Genomic DNA, 26684 nt, shown 5'->3' on the forward strand with positions numbered 1-26684 from the left:
AATTCTTGATTTTGCAAAAAGAAACAGATAAACAATATAACAAACACAAAACAGCCAATGCACACCAATGAATTTCAGACGTCTTTTAAGACGTCTTTTAAGACATCATTTAACTCATCCACAGTAAAAGAGAACACAGTAAATGGTGCATATTTCTAAGTGTATTTAGAAAAAACTTGCTTGCAGCATTTCTGCCTGTACTTGAGGTTTCCTTGTGGTGGAAAACATGCTTCTTAGGAGCATTATTCTTTGGATACATAGCACTTGAAATCAGGTCCCTTAAGAAATTTTTAAAGTTGATGATGTACATCTTTTTTTTAGGTTTCACTTGTCTTCCTATTATTTTAATGTATTCTGTACAGAAGAAATTCACAAAAAAATAAACACAGCGATCAGGAAGAGGATAAAAATAATATTAACTGACTGGTCTAAAGTGCCTCATAAAGTGTCTCAAGGGCAGTACACGCCATGCAATATGGGAGAACTAAGTAGTGGGTGGGAATTGGCTATAACTAAAACTAGGAGAAAGCTCAAACTATCATTTATAATTATCTTTAAAGAAAGTCCACATGATGTAGGTTCAAGGCCAAAGCTAAAGCATGCTGCACTGTTAAACAATCCATTGCTAAAGCGAACTTCTACATAACATCTTCCTCCTCAGTAAGTGTATGCATTTTATACATGATTGTTTGAGGTTTGTTTGGCATGAACTCTCAAACAATGTTTGTAAATCTTATGAATGGAATTCAATTATCAATAAGAGAAATCACATAACCATTAATACAAAGTATACAGAAAAATGACCAAGGAATATAGTTCTCATTTTTAAACCCAGGATCTGGCATTCTCTTACATCCACCTCAAAATGAGCCATGCCATGCTAATACTCTGTATTATGGACTTCTAAATAGACCACTTTCTCCTTTCCTTTAAAGAAATCAACTTCATCAGTGTACCTTCACTTTTAAGCTACCTATTTACTGTTTTCCCATTATTTGGCAGGTTTTTCGTTCCAGTTGTGAAAAAGTCTTGTAAACATAAGGGTGTAATAAAGTGTTTTAGCCCGTGTTAGCCCATTTTCAATTCTCAGCCTGATAGCAGATTGAGAAAATGAAGTGTGCAGTGAAAAGCAGGGCTGTATGTATCTTTCATCTGGCTACCAATTTTGGCAAGAAGCAATCTGTTCAGACTAGAGATATCAGCGGTGTTGGAGTGGGTATACTTAGCCGCTGATATGATTGTCAACACACTGTGTATAAAACTGATTCTTCAACATGCAGACATGTTGATCTTTCATAACAAAAGTGTTTAGCACAGAGCCTGCAACTTAACTGTCTGGCTGCACTTCCTCCCCTCTCTAAGAGCAAACGGCTGACGTTTCAAACAGATTCAGATGTTCAACCAGACGAAATAATCAATCATTAATATTAATGTCTTAATGTTCCATTGCTAACAACATAATCACAGTAATCTTCAGGGGTGGGAAAGTACTGAGTAATTATACCTAAGGAAAGTATAGATAATGTGTCAAAATCCAAAAAACTAAAATTTGAAGTTATAAGGTTGCTAGTTTTAAATGTACACATGTATCACAAAGTAAAAATTCAACGGTTGAACTGATGGAATGTCATGTTTTTATGTGATGTTTTCAATTTTAAAGCAACTACACTATTTTTCCTGAAAACATCATTCAATCTCTTTAAGTTTGCTTGTGATATGTATGACTAACACTATATACTTTGTTTAATTAATTAGGGCAGTGGTGGCTCAGTGGTTAAGTCTGTGGGTTACTGTTTAGATGGTTTGGGGTGCAAACCCCATTATTGACAAACTGTCACGGTTAGGCTTTAGAGCAAGGCCCTTAACCCTCTCTGCTCCAGGGGTGATGTAGCATGGCTGACCCTAAATTCTTCACATATAAAGGTGGGATATGTTAAGACAGAATATTACTGTACTCTAATGTATTAATGACAAGTAAAGCCTTCTATGGTTTATTATCTGAAGTAAAATATCATGCAAATTACCAATTTTTACATTTAGATATATGATATTGGATAATTTTTCCTTAATTAATAAATGAAAGTATATTTTGTCTCATTTGTTTAATTGGGTTCTCTTTGTCTACTTTTAAGACAAAATCTGATGATGTTTTAGGTCGTATTTATGCAGATGTATAGAAAATTCTACAGCACCACTGTAAATATAACCAGTTAATAATAGCAAATTAGATAAACTCACCTCAATATGCTTTTTCATATTTGATGGAGCTCATTGAAACATTTTACTTAGGAAGGGGTGATCAACCCCGATTAATCAACTGATGCTGAATGAAAACATAACACTCAAAGTAAAGTACTGCTGAACTTTATTACAAAAATAAACAGTACTGACTGTACCAAGAAAATATACTGTACTCTTTTAAATGAAATAAAAATATATATAATACAGCTGCAAGCAGCAATACCAGGGTCAAGCCAATTATTGGCACCTTGAGCAGCAAAATAAGCTTTGAGACATGTTTTTTGTTAGAGTCCAATGAACAATGTATGAGGAGTTAGATTACAATGTATGAGGAGTTAGATACATTTACATTTAAATGTAAACTTTAAATTATTTTTTTTAAAAACATTAATTTTGAGAATAACTAAAAATAGCTTCTTCTTAGAATTTTTGTCCAGTATTTGGCACTGTTCTGAAGTATTATAAGCCAAAAAAGTAATTTTTGCTGTCTCTTGACCAGTAGGGGCAGTGTTCCAAAACAATGCACATAACCTCAGGGCCTAATGTTGATGAAGCTCAAAAAGTTTCGTCACAACCCCTCAAAGTGTTGCTGAGATACAGCCCCAAGTTCAATTTTGCGCGTTCTTCAAATTCATTGAAGCGCCATTCGAAAATGGTATGGTTGATCAAAATTCTGTGAATTAATTTTTGTCATGAGTGCATGTAGATGATGCAGGCCAATTTTCGTGGAAATTGGACAAACGATCTTGGAGGAGTTTGAAAAAGTAGGTTTTTCAGAAAATTAAAAATGGTGGAAAAATTTTCATGAAAGAAAATGACATCATAGGGTCGTCTTGAGCCAAGGAATCAGAAGAAAAAAAGATTTTTGTTTCTAGGCCTCACGGTTCAAAAGTTATTAGCATAAATGTGAGTGCAAATTTGGACAGTTGGTAGAGCTAGAAACTCCAAATTTGCTGGATTAACACAACAGACTGTCCTCTATCTATGTGCCAAATTTCATTACTTTCCCGCAAACGGTTCTATGGGCTACCATAGACTTCAAGAGTAGAAGAAGAAGAAGAAAAAGCAGAAGAAGAAGAAATAGAAGAAGAATAAGAAGAAGAGAAGAAGAGGAAGAAGAAAACTAACGAAAACAAAAGGGGTCTTTGGGACTTGACCACTAATTAATATATATTAACAATTAATAAATATTAAACTATCAATTGTGCCTTCTCAACTATCAAAATTCAAAACAAATCATGCAAAATATATTTTGATTTCTGAGAAAATTCTAAGGACCTAATTGAAAGGACACAAGCATAGCAAATATGAATGTCAAACATCATAAATTGCAGTACATCTGATCACCCTCTAAATGCCAGACAAGAACAAATAAAACTTACAGCCACGGGATGAATCAGCAAGCAGTATTTTGCTTCCAGCTGCAACAATAGACTGTAACTGATTATGAATACAGACATCAAGTCCACAGAACAGAATAGTTTAGCTGATAATAGTTTTCCTAAAGAAGAAATGCTACTGCTCCTGAATGCACACACCACACACAGTTGCCTCAGTTTGCCTGCGTTGTCCTTTTGCTGTTTCCAGCACTCATTTCCTTCACCTGTATTTGCTTGCTATGCCAAAAGCCGTGCTTCAAAGAAAATTAAAGGCATTATGGAAAAAGAATAACAACTGACCAGCACAAACTGCAGGCCACACACACAAACCACTGCAGGATCAGTGTGGTAAAAAAGCTATATTAACCTTTTCAGCAGCCAGCTTCAGGAATACCACAGAAACATGCTATTTATGTAAGTAGCCCATGACTGGTCAACAGAGCTACATCAGGGAGATAATAACAGAATAAATTAGATCAGCTGGCACTGCCATTATCTACCAACCAGACACAGCACAGCTTTCATTTAAAGGGATAGTTAACCCAAAAATGAAAATTCTGGCATCAATTACTCAACCTCATGTCATTCCAATACCCATAAGGCTTTCGTTTATCTTTGGAACACAAATGAAGACATTTTAATGAAACCTGTGAGATTTCTGTCCCTCCTTTTACAGTCCAAGTAACCAAAACTTTGAAGTTCTAAAAAGTTCATAAAGGCATCGTAAAAGTAATCCATGTTACTTGCTAAAATTCAGCTCTGATTTTTTTTTAACTTGCTCATAAAAGCCGTGAGCATTCAAGTCTGCCCTCAGCAAATTGCTGCCTGTCTAGCAAAAGGACACACTTGACCTTTGCTACACTTTGAGCTCCTTTTGATACCAGCAGGAAATGCAATGCAATCTTTGAAACCAACTAAACCCATCTCAGCCAAAACACAGTATAGCCAATTTAGCATGGTTGCTGAAAGTGTAAAAAGTGCTGGTCTAATTTTTTCCTGAAAGTATTGAACAACTTTCAAGAGAAGTGTGCTTTATCTTGCAGCAAGCAGTGAAAGACTGTGACAGGCCGTGTTTGTGAGGTTGAGTGCTTTATCTCCATTCCCTTTGCAGTGCACTGAGGCGCAGCAGAAAGGCAGAGAGGCTGAATACACTTCTCTGACAAGGAGACAAGAGAAACAAAAACAAGTAAGCATATCGCTAATTAAAACAAAAAGAGTCAGAGACTAAAGAAGCTCAGCTGTGGCAGAGTCATGCAGGTGGCTTATTTAGATGAAAGACGTGGAAAATAAGAAACATGATCATAAATGCAGAAAGCATTTTAATGGGATAGCCAGTAGGTACATTAATCTTAGCAGTGGCTCAGGCAACTACTTGTATAAAAGAAAAAATATATTCATGTGTTAATAATTTATAGGGAATTAATAACATTGGTCTTTTCAACATTGGTCTTACAAATGTGAACATTGAAACAGCAAATTTCAGCCTTTATATGATTATATAAACAATCATACTGAAATCACATTAAGGTTCCTATGTGATTTCAGTAACCCTAATCAATCCACCTGCATTTTAGCCCAGTAATCAGGTTACCCAGTGCAGGTTAAGCTTTTTTTTGTCTATTTTACTATTGTGCATGTGCAGAAACTCATAGTTAATTCCTTAATAGTTAATTCCTTAATAGCTACTTGATCTAAAAAGTGTCTACACGCCACCTCACTTCTGTAAAATGTAATTAAGCCGTTTTCCAATGAGTACAAATGCACAGAATATAAAATACTAAATATATATGATAATGTTAATGTTCACTGCTAGAGCACGCAGACACAGTGTATTATAATGCGAATAATGCATAAGGTTCTTTTACACACTCACACAGTATATGTTCTGTAGGTAGTAATACATCATATAATTACAAGTTTAAATTATTTCTATTCATTTACAATCCCTTCTGAAATTATTGGAATGTTAAGGCCAATTCATTCATTTGTGTTATACACCAAACATTTGGGTTTGAGATGAAAAGATTTATATGAGACGAGAGTTTAGAATTTCAGCTTTTATTTCCTGGTATTTACATGTAGATGTGTTAAACACCTTTTTTTTTCCTTTTGTATCAGACCACCCAATTTTATTACATGATAAAGTTTGATTAATTTGGATGCATTTCTCTGTGAATTGGTAAATAGGTTTCTGTAGACTTCTGAATTCATTCTGCTGCTACCCTCATGAGTTACATCATCAAAAAAGATTAGTGAGCCTGTTCCAGAAGCAGCCATGCAAGCACAAGCAATGACACTTCCTCTACCATGTTTCACGTATGAGCTTGTATGTTTTGGATCATAAGTAGATCCTTTCTTTCTCCACACTTTGGCATTCCATCACTTTGGTAGAAGTTAATCTTGTTTCCAATACTTGTATCGCTTATTTCTGTATTCCTTTGCGAATCTGGCTTTCCTATTCACAAAGAAATAGGAATGAGTAGGAGGAGTTGTTTGCATCTTGTAGTATGGCCTCTATATTTCTGCTCTCATCTTCGAATGGTGGATTGTGATACCTTCACCCCTGCCCTGTGGAGGTGTTTCTGGTGTCAATGACTGTAGATTTGTAGGGTTTTTCTTCACAGATCTCACTATGATTCTGTCATCAGCTGTTGTTTTTTTTCTTTGGCCGACCCATTCGGTGTCTGTTGCTCAATACACTAGTGGTTTCTTTATTTTTCATGACATTCTAAATTGCTGTATAGGTTATGTCAAATGTTTCTGCAGTGCCTCTGATTGATTTTCCCTCTTTTCTCAGCTTCCAAATGGCTTGCTATTCTCCCATAGACAGCTCTCTGATCTTTATGTTGGCTTATCATTTTTTAAAAATGCAGTCTTCACAGGTGAAACTGAAGGCTAAAACCAAGCGTAGATGTTCAGAGCTATTTATTGTTTAAACAATCAGTCTAACAGGACACACCTGGTTAACAAGTAACATCTGTCAGTTATGTATTTTTGCTTGCCTACATATTAGGTGGTCTGATACAAAATGTTCTGTGTTCTGTCATTTAACACATCTACATATAAATACCAGGAAATAAAAGCCAAAATTCTAAACTCTATTCTCATATTAATCTTTTCATCTCAAACCCAAACATATTTAGTCTACAGCAAAAACAAATTAATCGGCCTTGCCGTTCCAATAGTTTCAGAGGAGACTGTATTTATATTGAACTTCACCACTATGTGTTCTGAAATGTTATTGTTAGAAATTGTTAAAAAATCCATTGTAGGAGTAACACACTTCAGATACGTTCCAACTCATACAAGTAGTAACTTAGATTACTAGTTTTATTTTAGTAATTATTTTATTAAATTAATAGTATTTTAATAAATTGACACTTTGGCTTGTCTGTATAATACCAGCAGTGATGTTTCTGCTTGGACTATTGCTAAAATTTCTCATTCTTGCAGATTACTTTGTAATAAATTTTCTAAATGTACAAGCACAAATACTGTAATTGTGTTAGGGGCTGATTTTCTTAAAATACTTTAGTAAATATTAAGCCTTTCATAAAAGAGCATGCTTCATTCTGCACATGGTTATAAAATAGTTGTAAAGTTGACAGTTTACAATCAGAACACCCCTAACTTCCAAATTAAGTGCATCAAAATACAAGATATCAGTCTGAAGCCATGGAGATTTCATATTTGTGAAAATGTCAGTACATCTCAGAACAACAGTATTTCAGATCTTTTGCATCCAACCTCCAGCCTCTTCTGATTATCTGCACCCTTTATGGCTAGGCTAAGAGTTATTAGACCGCACTATCTCTAAAACTGAAAAAGAATGTGCCTTGCATGCAGATCAGTGTAATATGATTCAGTGCATGTAATATCAGTCACTGGATCTATCTTCAAAAAGACTGGATGTGGATGAATAGGATTGCATATCATATTGAAGGCTGTAATTAATTGTACTGAGTGATTAATTCATGATATCAAAGGGTGCCATTAAAAAACATTACGTGAGACTCCTTTAATGCTCCAGGCGCTTTCTTCTGAGTGTGGATGACTGGATGAATTACTCTGCTGTGTGGCTTTTCTAGAACATTCCAGTGTCAGGCCCACGACCATTGCTGTATGCCAGGTGGCAGCTGGAACAGTTCTCCTTTAGTCTGGCTCAGTGGCTCCGGTTCACTGCCATAACATTCTGCCACATGGTGTAGAGAACTACGGGAAATGCAGCATTGTTTCCCTAAGGCCATGTAGGATATGTGCTTGGACAGTGTTTGATCGTACATGCTGGTCACAAGTGTGCAACTGAATGAGCCAAGAGTATTATGAGATTATATCAGTACTGAAAATTTAGGGCACCATTAGAGGAAAGGTAACAGACACTTTCGACGTGCCACTGTCAGTGCCTTTAATTTTCTGATCTGTATGAAGTGGGAGATTGCTGTGAATCCTCTGTCACCTATGCTATGAATTCAGACTTGGAGGGCAAAATACTGGCAGAAATGAAATTGCAGTTGGCCAATCTGTAAAGACAACTCACAGTATTCACTTTTTTTGTTACAAAGTTGCTGCACATACGACCATGTAGTGCAATGTGAAGACTGCTGGTTTATACTGCTGGAATTAAACGTCCCTGTGATCAAAAAGTAGTTGAAAAAATGTTCACGCTCACAACTTCGATCAACAGCTACGTGATCTCAAAGTGACTGCACCATTTTAAAAAGGCACCCCCTGGCTCTAGTGTGGATCCATCCACCATAAATCAGTTACAACCTTAAGAAGCCCTCTGGTAAATCTGAGTGACTGTGAGTTTCTTGAATCCATACAACTAAGAGAATGAAGACAGATCTGTCTGGAGAAAAATAGTTTTTGAGTGATTTATAAGGACAATTTAATAGGATATTAAGAACTATCTTTTTTTGCACTTCCCCTAAAATGGTTTAATTGTTTTGTTTTTTAGTACATCTGTTTGTGTTTAATGCCTTATGTTTGTAAAAATACTCCAATTTTTAAATGTAATATAAATTTAAGCCAAAATGGTCTTTAGATTGTTTTCATATGAAAATGTTTAAACCCAAAATTATGAAAATACTTCATCATGATATAAAATTTTGGTTATATCACTCACCTCTACAGCAAGTTTCCTGAAAGCGCTAAATCCTAACTGCATAGTAAACACTGTCCTATTATTATTAATTAATGTGTACATATTTCCCAAGTCCCTTGGTAACTAATGTGGGGCTCTATTTTCATGCAATCGCCATCGAATCTTAACAACTTATGAGCCTAATGACTCGTAATTTGTTTGGCCATAAGCCAATTGATTTTCGTGTTCTCACCCAGCTGCTATTTTCATGACTAGAAAAGAAGACGCTTGTGCTGATGCGGCAGGGAGGTGCAACAGGGCGTGTGGCATCTGAGATCTGCTGGCCCAGTGATTGCACTAAGAATACGGCCTATTGGGACTCCGGTGCAAAGATCCAAGGCGAAAACTGTATTTTCCTGATAGTAGAAGGCGTTAGGGCCAAATATATATATATATATATATATATCACAGTATAGCTAAACATTCTCATGGTATAATGTGATGCCCCTTCAAAGTCACATTTATAGACAGAATACCAACATTTATAAATATTTATAAAATGTACAATATTATGTAGTCTCTTAAGAGCAACACTACAGTCAATCACATCAACACAATCAACTCCAATATTATGCATTTTCCTATTTCTTCATAAAAATTAGCTTCTTTGCTACACACATTTATTTAGAGAAAATCAGATGCATATCTGTTTTTTTAATGGTTATTTAAATGATGATTTCAGTAGCATTCATAGTTAAGTGTAGATTCAGTGCATCCACAGAACACTGTCCTTACAGTCCTTAGCCTTTCCCATTAATATGAACACATATTGGCATTATTTTTGTCTCATCACATGAATGTGATTGGTGACTGAACATTCTGAATGGAAGATTAGACAAGTGAAAAGCTGAAATAAAGACAGCGTGAGCGATTTTCAAATACTGAGTGATGTCCTGCTGTGCTCGATGTTACATGCAACCACAGTCTTTTGCTGTTTTTCATCTCATCCTGTGAGCACTATGTGCAATACACTGCATTCTCATGTAAAAATCTTTCATTCTGGTATAATGATATGGACAAAAACGTTCAGACGAATATGTTAAGATGAATTTAGTGCCATTAAACTAGATCAACTGTCCACTACTTTTTCAAGAATAAGCGAAGCTATAAAATTCCTGTACATTCTTACAACTTGGGATTGTGGTAGTACACTATTAATATCACCACACTTTAATATGAATAAGCTATTTCAAACAGCTGCCTAACAAACATGACTGACTTGTTTTTTTTTTTTATCTTGAACAAATGAGAACACTATTAATATCACCACACTTTAATATGAATAAGCTATTTCAAACAGCTGCCTAACAAACATGACTGACTTGTTTTTTTTTTTATCTTGAACAAATGAGAACAACCAGCTTAGGCGTGGTTATTAAATGAGAATCAGAGAGTTGATAGATTCCATAGGATGTCTAACTAATGTTTAATAAACTTTAATATTAGACTCACAAATGCCAATGAGTGTTCCCAGCTTAGTGAGCACCCAGTAAATATATTTGTTCTAAGTTCTATCACACATTTGGTCACTTCTAACACTAAAATATCGATGTGAGATCTGTTAGGGAAATGTAATTGTATATCAATATTAAAATATTGTTGTGTTATATAGTGCACACTTGAAAAAAAGAAATTAGAGATGATAATTTCATTGGATATTTCAGCGACTCAACAGCCATTAATAAGTGTCAAATTAATAAATAAAATGATTGATTAGCTCATATTTAAAATATATATTGTCTGATGCTTTAATAACAGAAACGTAGCTTGTTTTTTAGGCTAAGTAAAAAACTCAACAAAAAAAAAACTCAAAAAAACTCAACATCAAATTGTATACATTTCTGAACAGTATCATGGCTTGACCAAAAGATCTATATTTTTTTCTATAGACTAATTATTTATAGATATTTTTTTCAGACTGGTGTTCGGGTCCACTTAATGAAAAAGAACATTGAACTTGGCCAAAGGCTCAGTAATTATGGACTGTTTCAGGTACCACAAAAAAGTAGCACATGTACTGCATCTCTGCAGTCCATTGCAAAGTGGCTCAATAATTAAGTATTATCAATAACCTCTAAGGTTTGTCAATATCAGGAAACCCAGCCCAGAACAAATATAATGACATTCATTCCCATTCCCATTCTGTGGCATGCCACATGTGCCAGATATCCAATAAAACAACACAAATATCAAAAGTATGTTAATAAAAAAGAATGCAAAGTATAACATTGTTACTGTATAATAAATACAAATGCTATGTATCAAATCATGCTACTATTCCTGGGCTATGCACTTCATCGTTAAGCTGTCAAATTGATATGCACACATTATTTCTATGCTGTGATCAGCCATATCATGTGTCTGTTTTCATTATTCTCATCTCTTGTATTATGATTAGCCTTGAGATTTTAGTACATTTTGTTGGTTAATTACACAGTATTGCTTATCCAGTATATTATCTATGGCACATAAGTCACTTCACCATAATATTTCCAGCCTTTCTCTGCCTTTGTCTTGACCACTGTAAGACCTATTCCTTCAATTTTACATATTTACAAAAAAAGGAGAAATCATTTAAATAATCAGTGCTAAGTCAGTGTTGCCAGCAGCATTAGCACCGTCATTGAGACAGGCAAGAAATAATACACTGAGCCAAGCTGCTGGTGAGCCTGTAATAGTCATTCATTGTCAGAGCTTTCTCGTCCGATTTGGCAGGAGTTTTTGGTGTGTACTTCATACATCATCACAGATAAGTCATACATCATTATGTCATAACTTTAGGTACAAAAGAATGTCTGGCTACTATCAATGCTAGCATCATCACAGAAAGCTGTAAATGGAAGACAAAAGTCAGAAAGCCTAATAAGCATCCAATATGTCAAGTTAGCTTTAACTCAACAGGTAAAGCATTTAATTTGTTATCTAATTAGCTTGGCATGTAGGGAATAACAAACAGCTACCTTAAATTTATTGTGGTATTTGACTCTATCATTACCTAATTGTGATGTTGTGTAATGGCTTACACTGTGTTTGATGTTTCTTATTAGAACTGAGTTATATTGGGCAAGATGTTGTGGATCAAAGTGCCTGTTCGCCTTTGGTGTGTTTCATCCACTGATCTGTGCTATACCATCAGCCTGCTAGTTGGATAAATGTCTGTTTTTTGTTGTTTTTTTTTGTATTGAAACTTCAGTTTTGATGGATGGTAGTCAATCGAAATGTCGGTCTGGTGTTTGTATTTTTTCTTACTCTCTGCATTACTCAAGCACATTACCCTAGCCACTATTTCATCATGTATCATGATGTTGGATGATGTAACAGTCAAGTTGATATGAACAATAAAGTTTTAATTTTGAAAACACTTTGCCCCAAACCACATAAAACAATATTAATTTAATAGAATGCCATTATACACGTGATGTTACTATTTAGACATAGCTCTTAGTACCCAGTGTGTGGTTTGGGACACAGTCTTGAACAATCCTTGATTTGCCACTTTCATCAGAATAACCCATGTTGCAAAACGTTATTCCCCTGATTGCTTTCAATAACATGTTTACCAGATGTCACTGAAATTACATCTTCTCACTTTCACATGGTGTGGTAACAATAAAATCTTTTCCTTATAGCAGGGCCTTTTTTTCAGCTTCTGACCCCGGAATTGGTTTTGGGTGTGGGCTCAAGTTTATGGGTCAAGTACTGTATGAAAATGCACTCGATCTGAAATCATGAAACTATCATGAAAGTATAATGGCTCATTTCTAATGCTTTAGATCTCTAACTTGGACAGTAGAAAATATGATAACGTCAGGTACAAACTAAATACATTTCCTACTATTGCAGACTATTGCCTGCTAGCATTTCAGAAATTAATAAGAATAAATGACAACATGTTAGATAATAGTCTGGAGCAACTGGAAACATAATGACCTGGCACAAGAACTGACATCACTAAGATTTGTGTGTGCAGATTAAATAATTTAATATATATAAAATCCAAAAGGGAGAAGTGTGTTTAACTAAGCATTTTATTCATGATTTTGGAAATGCCTTAAATTTGAATATAATATATAAATACATTACAAACATATGAAGTAGCACCAATGTTTAATTTTTTTTACTTAACGTTACATCCCTCAGTAGTGCTGTTAAATATTTTTATTACACCATTAAAATGAAACCCAGCTTAGCTTTCATATCCTTACAGAATATCTGAATGTATTACATATTATTCCATGAAGTATTTGAAAATACAAAAATGGTAGCCCTAGTCATTCAGTTCTAGTGGAAAAGGATTTTGATTGTACTCACTATTTTAGGTAAGAGTAATAACATCTTAGCTTATGGCAGATCTCAATAACTATATTGGTCTTACTCATGCATTTCAGCAGGTATTTTCTGAATCATGAAATGGAACACCATCACAACAAAAAAAAGTGGAAAATTAGAACTAACTAGATTAATAAGCAAAATATAAAAAAAACTATAATAATAATAATAAAAAGTCTGAAATCCAATACTTTAGATAATATGAAAAAACAACAGAGGTTGTTTGGACTACATGCTGACCTGTTCCCCCAACTAATACTAATTCATCAGTGACTTTCCTATACCAGGCCTCCATGCTGCATGCCCAACTGATGAAACTGTGCAAAATCATCCACATTCAATTAATAACATCCAATTCATCACATTCTTTCTGAGAGTGATTTTGGAAAAATGACAAATTCAAATGCATTTGCTCCATTATTGACTATTGATATGTGGGCAAGGTAAGCATCGGAGGGATCTCATCAAATGTCAGCGCATTGATTTTTCACCTGAGTGTGATTGCCATTCCATGATCAAATATCTTGTGGCATATGATAAACATATCAGAAACTCCCCTATCTCCCATTAGATTACTCAGTAGATTCTTCCAATAAGTCACCATAGAACACTGGTGCTCCATGATTTCACAGTCCTGCAGCAAATTGGGTTTTACAGGAACAGGTCCAAAATTCTACCTTAAACTGTCCATCCATTAAAGGTCAAGGACCTTAAACTAGTAGAACACCAAAGAAAACAATAAACACTGACACATGTTTTATATAAATCATTTCATAAGGGAATGGTGCTTTTCTTCACAGAATGCATATACTCTGGCTGGCCTTTTTTACTCATCATGAACATTTGTTTAGAAACATTCAGCAAATATGTTGTTACACAACATGTCATAGTGAAGACTCGTTTTAAGAGCCTCAGATGTATTAGTGTTGCCAGGTCATCCAAAATGATTTTGTTTTTCTTAGTGCTAGTGATGGATCACACCCCATGGTCATTTGCTTGGATGTGAAAGACATAAAACCCTGAAACAGCACTATTGTCCATGTATGGACTACAAATGAAAATGCAGCACATCTATATATAAGACATTTGAGACACTGAAGCAAAAACGTTATGAAAATGAATGAGTTAGCTCCAGAATTATTGCTACAATTCAAAAAAATTAATAAAATTCAGTGAGTGATATTATAAACGTTGATCATGACATGATGTTTAAACTTAAATATGGACACTGTTTAGTTTTATTTTCAAACTTTTTTTGTTGAAAATCACTCATTTAAAACTTATCAACGCTTCCAAAATGCATTTTTGGTGAAGCCTCCCCTGGAGAGAATAACAGTATTAAGCCCTTTCCTGTAATGTCTATCAAGGTTGGTTTGTAAGAGGATCTTGGCGCACTCATAATTCAAAACATTTTAGGCTACTTTATGTTCTCACCCTTGCACATGTGGATCACTCTCTTTAAGACCTGGTATTCTCAAATATCATTTGTTGGTACATTTTAAATGGCCATATACTTTTGTTGTTATCATTATTAATTAACACATTTACTTTCAGTAATAATTTTATTCTGGTCAGGCGCACAGTGGATCTTGAGCCTGTCCCTGGAACATGGCATGGGCATGAGGCAGGTATACACACGCAATGAATGCCAAGCCATTGGTGGGCACCAAGCAAACATACATACACACACATTTTCACACATAGGGCAATTTAGTGTAGCCAATCCACCTACTGCTTTGTTCTTGGACAGTGGGAGAAAACCAGAGATACCAGAGGAAAGCCATGTGGACACTGGAAGAACACATACTGTAAATCTCCGCACAGACAGTAACCCAACCTCAGCATTGATCCAGGAACCTTGGAGCTGTGAGGCAGCAACTCTACCCACTATGCCACACATTATTAGTAGTAGTAGTAGAAGTAGAAGAAGAAGAAAAAGAAGTAGTAGTAGTAGTAGAAGAAGAAGAAAAAGTAGTAGCAGTAGTAGTAGTAGCAGCAGCAGCAACAGCAGTAGTATAAGAATCAATTCTCAAAATAATGAATTTTATTAGAACAAATTGGCGAAATTTCAATAATTATGTTGGTTTTTTTTACTCTCAGGTTTTCCCATTCTCTTGAAGGGTCCATTAATTCTGGAATTGACTGTACAGTTGTTTTCACTGAAAACAAAGTTTGTGTGAAAGTTCCTCCATGGGATGCTCACTGAAAGTACTTTCTGGTTTTTAAAACCACATGGTATTAGATGTCATTATCTGGATGGTTTTGTAGAAGGCTTTGTAGAAGGAATTTTCCAGTAGCAGAGGTTACCTCCAGGTGTGCAGACATATGTCCTAAAGCTGGGATTCAGGTTCTATACCTGCTTCATTTTGTACTAGTCTTTTCTATACTATATAGTAGCCTGAAAGGTCGTCTCTGTTCTGGGGTAATATCTATGGCTGAAAGTTCAAAAAGATACAAAAAAAACTGTTAACCACATCAAAGGATGCATTAGCTGACTTTCTTTTCTCTCAAACTGTTGCTGAAGCCTTGTTCCAGGTAAAAAATGCAACAGTGTAGGAGGAAAAAAGCCAGACACATTGGTAAAATTGTGCAATGTATAAGAGTAAATACATATATACCTTGTGATCCAATGCATAGCTAATAATACAACACTGATAACTTTCCCTTGGCATGACTGGTGGTCTGTGCTGTTATTGACTTGGCTCCAATACCATGTACAATTCACAGTTGGACAATAAGCACACACAGCATGCTTCACTATAATCTCAGTTAATTAGGCTCTGGGGTCCATCCATCTAATTTCATTATGAAATGATTCTGCTTAAACTTCCTCCTGGGCTGTGGCATGTACTCTTTATAGCGCATATGTTTCCAGCAACCTTGAGACGTCTGGTATATCTGATCAATATCTTGTGTGACACTAAGATAAAAGTAGAGCAGAAAAAATAATGCTATGGTTTGTGTAACCTCAATAGCGATAATGTCTGCCCATCAGAGTGGACCAAATATGGCAAATATTTATTAAGACTGCGCTAAATACAGGACCAGCTATATAAATCCGTGAACTAAGTTAGCTGGAAAAGAGGTTCATCATCATCATAATAATAATAATAATAATAATAATAATAACCTCCAACATATTTTAGAAATTATCGCACCACAATGGCAAATAAAAAAAAATTGATAAGGGGTTTTCAATTTAATTCAAGTAGGTTTTCTTATAGCACCACTGAGAGAATGTCAGTGCTGTGTGAGATTTCAGTTAAAGATCTAAAGCCTTCTGGAGTAGGGGAAAAAAAGGAAACTCAGGAAGAAAAGGAACAATTAATTAATAATAGATTTATTTTATTGTATTGTTCATGACAATATGGTCATTTGGTACTGCTTTCGTGTGGTGAGCTAGCAACAGTTAGCCAATCAAGTTAGCTAGGTAGTTATCATGAAAGCCACAAGCTATTGGCTTTTTAGTGCTAGTCCAAGCCTAAGCCTAAACCTAAAGCCAACAGCATTAAGCTTTTCACATTTGCTTCTGTCAATTTGTTGAGGTATGAATATTCTTAATAATTTACCCTACATTCGTTGTGTATTTTGGGTTTAACTAGCTAGCTTCTAAATCTAGCTAGTTAAACACAAATTTAATAATGCCCTAGTCAGTAAGAAAATAAATTGTTTGATTTGCATGTTACGTGTTGGCTTAGTTCTAACTCCATTGACAGATTAGCAAAGCAAGCTAACTACTAGCAAAGTACACACAACAGAGGCACCAACAATCTATGCTACTTTCTTCTAAGCTTTATTTTTCTTCATAATGTCTCTATACACATTTAATGAGAGGACATACATAACAGGATAGCATAAAACCACGGTTCTACTTTTTTTTCCATTTTTTCCACATTAAACAGTAAATGAGAATGAAAATTTTGAATTCAGTACTGAAAAAAATGGAGCCATTGACCCAAGGTATCATTCGAGCCAACAATTTGGATTTGCATTGTACCTAATTTGCATAGAATTGAAAAAATGTCACTTCAAATATCACTTATCCTGCTGTATCTGGCTGCTGTTGCTGAAATCATGGTTGTGTGTTGCGCACGTATATATAAAGTGAATTATCCCCTGTTGCCCTGTTGGTTGCTAGTATGAACATATGATTATAGATAGCCAACCAAGCTGGCAACCAAGCTGGCAACCAAGCTTTGAGAGACTACATATGATGGATGCAGACAGCTAATATGAGCTAAGCATGAGTAGCTTATATGATATCCACCTAACTGTCATTAATATTGTCAATATCAGCATAGGAAAACAAATAAGATTTCTGCCCGGGCATTACAGAAACACTCCAAAATGATATTCATATTCTGCAAATTAATTTGTATTAACAGTTAACGCACACACACACAAATAGATAGATAGATAGATAGATAGATAGATAGATAGATAGATAGATAGATAGATAGATATGTGTGTGTGAAATACTGAAGTAACTCTATTCTTAATATTTCACAGTGTCTTACAAACTTAATATTTGGTTTCCAGGAAAAAAACATTGTACTGAGTCCTATATGTATTTTTTTCCTCTCACTGCCACACCTTTAGTATGCCATATAGTGTCATCATTCAGCAAACTATCTAATTATATACTTATCACTCCTTCTTTAGTAGTTCTAAAAGCCTTGACTTTGGGGTTTTGCACATATAGTCAATGCTAAATTCTATGTCAGTGATACTGAACTGATCTGAAGAGGGGGAACCCAAATTACAATCTGATTACTATCCGAAAAGTCTGAGGCTGGTCGTGGTAAATGGATAATGAGGGGAGCAGTTTCACCAAACACTCTAAGTAACCACTAAGAAGCTGAGATGACATTGACAACCCACATTATAGTTTCTTAAAACGCAGATAACGGAGTTATTTTAATTGGGAGCCTATAAAAGGGCTGTAAAGCTTTGAGATGTATAAATTCAGAAAGAGAGTACAGTCTCGCAGGCAGACTATTCAACTAATCTCTGAAGGGAGTTTTCTGACATTTTCATCGGATTTGATGAATCATCTGGCGTTCATCTGATATGATGAATATGCAGCTTTTGGAAATGTCACATTTTTCTCCTGAATACATGCTGATTAAGTCCATTTTTATGAGGCTAAATTACACTTAACTGGTGCTTTCGCTAATAAACTGTCATGGGGGTATAATAACTACAGCTACTAGCTATTAAAAGACAAAGCCAACACAGGTGCAAAACAAGTGAATAGTGAAAGATTTTGCTATTGCTGAGCACTGTAAAACAAATCCCTATGCAGTGCTTACAACATATTGCATCGTTAGTGATCATCTAGTGACCCAGACCAATAGGCTAATGTAATGTACTGTAGACATTACCCGTGGTTCAAGTTGAGAGCATGTTTGCCGATCACTAAAAGAGGAAATAGACACTGCCTGCTTCCAGCCTATACAAAGGTGCTCCCCAAGTATAACTTATGGCATATGATTAGAGGAATATATATTTTCGGCAACATGTATATAAGACTATTCAAGCTCCTGAACTTGTGTGCCATGCTGTTAGTCCTCCACAGTACGCATACACACAGAGACACTGAGACACATGCAGCCCAAACCCCAGTGTGAGCTCGCGCTTGGCTTCAGGCTCCGCAGATCAACCTGCTGTCTTCTGTGCAAATAACCTCATGCACACACGTCTAAAATGCTAGTGTGTGTGAATCCACACTTTGGATTTGGATCCCAGATGAATCCAAATAAGCACTGTGAGGTTGAATTCAACACTCGGGGCAAATTCATCACCGGGATTTTAGCAGTGCAACGACTAGAGAGTACTTAATGTGATCTGCGCGTAACAGAAATGTCATCTTGATGCGCAGGAAAATAGTAGCATCAATGTTTCACAGTTTTAATACGGGTTGTAATAAACTAAATATATATATATATATATATATTACAGGAAAAAATATGTATCCTGCATTGATAAATTCTGCGATTCTGCGAAAAAAAAAAACAAGCAAATAAATCTCGCGGCATCTCAGATAAACTGGTAGCCTCCAGTGCATAGATGCCACGCGTAAGCAGCGTTCTAAGTTTTTATTATTGTGCGTAACAACACACGCGCACCCCTCCCTTTCCCTTGCGGTCTTACCTTCCTCAGCAGCGGCTGTTCTCGGCGTGTGGTCGTGTGCGAATACATCCTCGAGTCCGCACAGGAGCAGAGCGGCGAGCAGCAACTGGGACATGGTGGCCGAGTGAGGGCTAACGCCGCCGCACTTCACCGCCACTGAAGTCCGAGTGCAGCCGTGTAGGCGATCAGTGAAACGTTTGTGGTGTGTGTGTGTGTGTGTGTGTAACGCTGTAGAACGTGCACTCGCACTCACACACTCTCCTCGCGCTTAGACTCTGTGCGCACTGCACGAGAACGCGCGCGACACCAGAGAGAGAAAGAGAGAGAGAGAGAGAGAGGTGGGGGGCGGGTAGAGATGGGCTGAGAATTGCAATCACGGACAGATTAGACTGCGGCGACTCGGCTGCATGGTGATGTGGCTTCTCGAGACTGAAGGAGGGAAAACATACACCAAACACCGACTCTGTGCTCACTGACAGTGGTGCAGTGAATAACACAACTAAACAGAGAACCAGTTTTAATACGAACTGCAGCGAGCGAGCGAGATTTCATCTGCTCATTTCATTTTCATTTCATACTGACGAGTGAACTCAAAACTGGAAGCAAAGCACTTTATTCTATGTTGGTAACTTGCAGGTTAGAACCCAGCAGCACTATCTAATGCACATGCACGCACACCAATGTTTTTCCAGGGGCAAGAGTAGTATAATGCACAATCCAAATGGCACCAGAAGTAATCAGATGACATTACAGACCCATTTTTTATTGGAATAAAGAATAATAGATTATAACCGATTTCCTTAAAAAAATGAAAAAGTCTTTGATTGTGGCAGCACAATTCATATTGACAAAATGAATATTTTCTTTAGAGTGCAGACAAGAAGATGCAGTGGTGGTGAGTAGACAGAAAGGAAAATGGTTACAGATGGAATAACGCCATTATTAATTGTAGACAGCCAAGAAGAGAGCTTAAAATGAAGATTAAAGAAGTGCAAAGGTGGGACAAAAAAATTATGATCAGCTAGCTATTGGTTGTTGGGAACAGTGGGGATCAATGATTGGGCATTGGGGAAATTGGTGATTAAGTGACTGGTCATTGGGAACGATGGTGATCAGTGATCCTTGTTACAAACAATGGTGTTCAGTGATGAGTTGTTGGAATCAATTGTGATCAGTGATCCAGTGTAGAAAAACAATGGTGATCAGTGTATGGTCACTGGGAACAATGGTGATCAGTGTATAGTTATTTGGAACAATCTTGATCAGTGTACGGTCTTTGGAAACAATAGTGATCAGTGATCTGTTATTGGGACCAATGGTGTTCAGTGTTCAGTCCCTGCACAATTCAGTGAGGCTTTACATACTGCTGAAGATTCAAACAAACCTGTTCTCAACTCATACCAGCAGCTGTGATGTAAGCTGCAAAGCCATGCTTCTGCTTGAAAAAAATCACTAGATTTGTCACTAGGCTGTCATAAAGAAAAAGAATAAAAATGTTATTCCCCCACCCTCACCCCTAAACATACCTATAACTTTTCATATAAGCAGGGAAACCAGCACAAATTTTGGGCCATTGGATATTTTATGTACTGAGCGTTTTCTCTGGAGTTATTTACACTTTTCAGCACCCTTGCACCTCCACTTGTGTGAATTCTAACCAATTTGCAATAATGAGCATGTTTTTGAAAACAGTACTGACATTGGTAAACGGTTTTGAGTTCATAATCATAAATGACTAGATGATTGTCTGTGACATACACTAATAGACAAATAAGGACAGCGCTAAATAAATAATGGTAGACAAGCAAAGACATATCCACAGGGTTAGGAGTAGGGTAATAAGTTTTTTTTCTTTATACACCACCTGAGGTTTGGCAAAGATATCACTCCATAAATCTCATCCAGAATCATTGTAGGGAGCAAATCGTGAAATCCATTTCCATAAATAGAGAATGAGATGGGAATATCTAACAGCGACACAAATAACATTGGATATCAAGTTATCCCCAAATGTCAAGTGCTCTGAAGATAAACCTTCCCTTGGGATTAGGTGGATTAAACATATAAAATAACCTGCATACTACATAATGAGTCTAGGACTCTAAGGGACATTTGCCATTATGGCATAAATGATCACAGATATTTATAATGCTACTTTCATAGCGTTAATGCCCTAGCATGTTCCTTGTAATTTTCCTTGCAATTTTCTATAAAACAACAATGTTTTGCTTCAGGGATTTTGTCTTGTTCATGTGACGACATATGATAACAGCTTCTGTTTTGCTCTCTGTCTTAATCATGTCTCAAATTTTATTGCTAGCTTTTCTCAAGATCTTATCTTTGTGTGGTGGTAGAAAGATTTGCTCAGCATTTGGGCCATTTGATACACTGCAAAAAAAAAATTAGAACAAGTGAAGATATCTTGAATAAAGGAAAGGTTATGTAATAGTTCTAATTATGAGATTGTATGAGATTATATCACAAATATAGGACAAGTAAGCCTATTTCTAGACATATTTACTAATTTCAAGCTTGAAAAATCATCTTATTCTACTGGCAGATCACTTTGTTTCATTCTAGAAATAAACACAAATCAAATTATTTGCCAATAGATTTGGACAATTTAAGCTTGAAAGGAGTAAAAAAAATCTAGAAATATGATTAATAATCATATTCGTTTTAAAATAATCAAATTAAAAAAAAGTAGTTATTTGCTTATATTCAAGATACTTTTACTTGTAAAGATATCATTTTGTGGTGTGTTTGTTCAACTTTATTTGTGTGTTTGTTTGTTTGTCTATGTAAACACTCCCTACATGCTACAAAAGTCATGCTGGGAGGGCCATATACTATCTAACATCGGAGAATATTACCACTGCAACTTTTATAACTCCAAGCCACCGAAGCTCATGGCCTGAATCTGATTCCAGGTTGTAGGGGTTAATCAGGGCTTTGTGAGTGCTACTTATCCCTAGTGCACCCTCAGGGTAAGGGAGCTGTTCTCCACTTCAGTGCTGTGCCACGCACAAAGATAATATTATGCTCTTAAATGAAATACATTTTCACTTTGTTGATTGAATGCTTTGTAAACCTAGAACAAAAAAAAAGTATGTTAGATGTTAGTTACATGTGAACCCCAGCACATGGTGGATGAAGCATGCTGACAGTATTAAACTGTTTTAATGGCTTTCTGTCTGTGCCTTATCGCCACTGGTCAGGGACTCTGCAGGGCCATGAGATCAAATGTGGAAGACACAAAGTCAAGTTCATGTTTTTGGAACTGAAAGCACACGGGCTACTGAAGACTGCCCACACAGTGGACAACCCACAACACGCTCCAGGGAAGTGTATGCATCTGCAGTACTAGCCTCTATAAAGCTCTGGCTTTCAGGCTGAAACCACAAAACAACTGTTTGTTATATTCCTCAACCCCAAGCTAGCAACAGAGCTCTGCTTTGTAAAACATGCTTCCTCTTGCATTTACATTGCTTTGTATGCGTCTGTTACTATATTTTGTGCAATCACTTTATGATATATAATACACTAGTGAGAGAAAATGCTGCACTTTGAGCTCCTCCTATAATTCACAGTACAAGTACTTACAGGTAATTCTTTATAGATTATTTTTTCTTCTAATTTTGAAGGGATTCAACTGTACTTTGACTAAATTAACACATTGTCATTCTTAATTTTGTTTAGGGAGTCTGGAAGACATTTTGTTTTGGTTCATTGGCTCAAATGAGGCTGAGTGTGTTGTTAGAATTTTAGCGGAGGAAAAAAAATCTTGCTATAATTCAAAGAGTAATTACATTTCCATGACACAAAGTACTTTATGTAGGTTACTGCCGCCTGCCAGTGCCTTTGACACAAAGCTACAAATAGACACAAAGTGGCCTAATTGCATAGCTCACTGCCATACAAGTGATATATCACTTAAATTCATTCAATATAAGATCCTTTCTCTATTTGTACAACAGCTAACCTTTTGTGTTTAAGTAGTAGGAAAGTTAGACAAAAAGAAAAGCACATCTAAAGATGCAAAGCCCTTGTGCTAATAATTATTCTACCATTGTGGTGGAGGTCTTTGGCCCTGTTAACAGCAGTGATGCTTAGACTGAATCTTTGGGTCCTGCTACACTTCCACGTGCCCGCTGGCACGTGTGAACATGCCAGGAGTTGCCCCACTGACTCCACACCCAGGTTTCTTCACCACCCTCTGCCCATGCTTTATAAGCCAGTGAATTGAATCTGTCCCTGTGTAGTGTACTTATGCTTACCTACTCTGCTTCTCTTTGCAAGTTTCTGGTGTGTTAGATTGGCGTTTTCACAGAGGCTGAGCATCACCTCTGGTCTGCATACCAAGCCCACTTACAACCACCCATTTCTCTTCTTAAAACATGACATGTTCTTCTGTCCATCATCACCACAGAGAATTTTTTATAATAAAAAGTACTAGGTATGGTGTACATACACTCCGAGGCCATCTTACTTGGAATATATACATTGTAGTTACACCACTTATTCGCCATTTTTTCAGATACACCAAAATGTATGCCATATATGTGCACCTTACAGATATATAGTTATTGACTGTAGCTTAGATGTTACTGTGCACAGTTTGTCAGTCCACTAAATCAATGAAAATGACCACCATAAGAACATCATATACCAAATATTATTCAGGTGGCTTATAATCCTTAGCAGCTCAGTAGTGACACTGGCATTTTAGTGTGTCTGTGTGTGGTGTTGGTCCTATTGTATGCGGTACAGCAATGTTGCTGGGATTGTTAAACACTGTGAACATTGTGGTGCAGACTGTTGTGAATAAGTGAGAGACCATAGCTGCACATGACTGTTACAGTCATATTATGTCCCTTCATGAGTGCTAGTTTCTGAGCAACGGTGTGCTGCTGCCTGGATATTTTGGTTGGTGGACTGTTTCTCAGCCTACCATTGATATTAAGGTGCTATGTCTGTAGATACACATTAGATACACATGTACTAGTACCCCCCCCACACACACACACACACAAACGCACACACACACTATCATGATACTACTATGTCAGTGTCACTACTGTGCTGATAATTATTATAATTATTTACCACCTAAATACTATCAGGTCAGTGGTGGTCCATTCCCACTAATGGACAAGGAAGAGGAGGCTGACAAATGTGCATAGTGAGAGATGGAAAATGCACTAACTGGCCACTGAGTGTATATGTGTATCATTGCAGTATTCTTTGGAATGTGTGCTTCTCCACTATAATTATACAGAATTGGCAGAACAGGTTAGGTACTTGTTACAGGGGAACAGAATTCAAAATGAGAAGAGAGCTTTGGTGGGGTTTCTAACTGAAGTGCAGAATTTCATTGCAGCACTCCCACTAAGTGGAAAAGGGCAAATGATGCACCCCAGGGTCTGAGACACACTGTTAATCAAGAGCTTAGATGACAGCTATTTGTTAGATGAATCACTTGAGTCAGATTGAAAAGAAAAATAATTGCAATTTTACCCCATATGCCCCATAACTGCAGATCCTTTGGGACTGTCTAGTTCATGTTGACACGGGTGTCCACCAACCGTGTGTGTGTGTGCCTGTGTGTGTGAGTATGTGTGTGTGTGTGTGTGTGTGTGTGTGTGTGTGTGTGTGTGTGTGTGTGTGTGTGTGTGTGCTCGCATATGTGCTATAGGGATTAGCAAGGTGATATAAGAGTTCAGATTCACTGTCATACGGATGATAAATTAAACCATACTATTGTGCCTCCACTACCCCAGGAGCTGCATGAGCTGCATATTTCACTTTCACAGTTGATCATGAAAAGTGCTGGCAAACCTATTTATCAAGAAATTCAGTGAGCAGGTGCTTGTCATATTTTGTCACAGCTGCCTGCCTGATTATTACTCTTGTAAATATTGATATACATAGGGAGATCAACATGCATGTCAAGATCTCACAAAGGGAGTACAGAGACAGATACCCTGAAGTCTTTAGCCTTAACTACCAGTGTGGTTTTAGCTATGACATGTTAAGAAAGTGTCACTATTTCGATATGCAATGAGTGACAACATTTCCCAAGCCAGCTGGTCTGACATAAAAATAAATAAATAATTAAAAATCAAGGTGACACATCAATGTTTTTCACACAGGCACACACAGACACACTCCTACACACATGCACCTAATTCAGCATATACACAGAGACCTCTCAGTGAAGTGTACAATGCACTCAGGTACACAGAGAAATGTTTGACTTAACACTGCCATCTAGAGAAACTACTGAATCAGGAATTTTACATGTAAATTCAAATTGCATTAATAACCCTGTGATGCAGTAAACTTGTTGCTTCATAGACATGATAAAAAGACAAATATGCATTCAGAAATAAAAAAGCAGACACTCCTTGATACTTGAAAATCTCCACTGCATTTATATGAAGTAAGATGTTACTATCCAAAATATCAGTGATCTAGCTCTGTACAGTAATATTCATGAGAAAGCCCCTTTGTGGTCATTTCTACAGAAGCGTAATGAGTCTGCCTCATCAGTATGCAGTGGAAATTGTGTAGAAGTAAGGCATACAAGTGAAATGTTTGAATGCATTTGATTCTATCAGTGTTTAATGTGCAGTTCACTGCCTCTCTGGCTTCTGAGTGATTAGGATCATGTCCACAGGTCTCGTCTCCATATTTTCTCCTCTACGTTTCAGTATAAAAATGAATAATTCACTTTAACAGGAATGTCCATTCTTTGATAAAATGTTTCGCAGATAAATTGTATGTGGTTTTCACAGAAGATTATTGTACCAAAAATGACTTTTTAAAAGTTAAGTCTTCTCTCTCTCTCTCTCTCTCTCTCTCTCTCTCTCTCTCTCTCTCTCTCTCTCTCTCAATTCAGTTAAATTGACACAATCAATGCCAATGATATGGTGGTTATATTTATATAATAGACTAAACCAGAAACATGAAGTACAGTGCAGTTTTATGAACAGTTTATGAACAGTATTATATAATAGTATTTATATAATAGACTAAACCAGAAACATGAAGTCCAGTGCAGTTTTATGAACAGTTTATGAACAGTATGAGCAGTTTCTCTGCTTTCTAACACATTAAAACCGGTGATTGCCCAGTGAGATGAATCATGAGTGGAAAAATCACAAAACTGTGCTGAACTCTGCTCCTTCGGGACTGGAATCAGGCATTCCTGATCTCAACTAGCTAACACGAGAACATTGTTATTCAGCTCCCTTAAGGCAGCACTGACAGACTATTGTGTAGAGCCATGGAACTGCATAATGTGTTGTGGGTATAGCTTGGTTTAATTTTGCCTGCTGTTTCTGGATGATTGAATGGAAGGCGCCAGTCAACCAGCAGCAACAGCAGCAGAATTTTCACTTTAATTATCTTATCACCAGTATATTAAATCAAAATAAATTCTTTGTGTTGCATTAATT

At 36.5% G+C, this 26684-nt stretch overlaps 1 protein-coding gene across 7 annotated transcripts in view; it reads right to left on the minus strand.

Moving 5' to 3' along the window:
* lrp1bb (low density lipoprotein receptor-related protein 1Bb) overlaps nt 1-26074 on the minus strand; it is a 329687-nt gene extending 303613 nt beyond the window's left edge. For 3 of the 7 annotated variants that reach the window (XR_008396570.1, XM_047156107.2, XM_047156106.2), the window contains exon 1: nt 19246-26073. Coding sequence is in view for 3 of the 7 variants with exons in the window: in XM_047156107.2 (XP_047012063.2) it covers nt 19246-19339 (94 nt within the window). In the remaining 4 variants the exon portion in view is untranslated. Of the gene's footprint in view, nt 1-19245 lie in introns of all 7 variants that reach the window. The other 4 variants (XR_006982676.2, XR_008396571.1, XR_006982677.2 and 1 more) reach the window with 2 other exon arrangements.
* Between the last annotated feature and the right edge of the window lie 610 nt (nt 26075-26684).

Source organism: Ictalurus punctatus, chromosome 6, assembly GCF_001660625.3.
Source record: "Ictalurus punctatus breed USDA103 chromosome 6, Coco_2.0, whole genome shotgun sequence".
Taxonomy (NCBI): domain Eukaryota; kingdom Metazoa; phylum Chordata; class Actinopteri; order Siluriformes; family Ictaluridae; genus Ictalurus; species Ictalurus punctatus.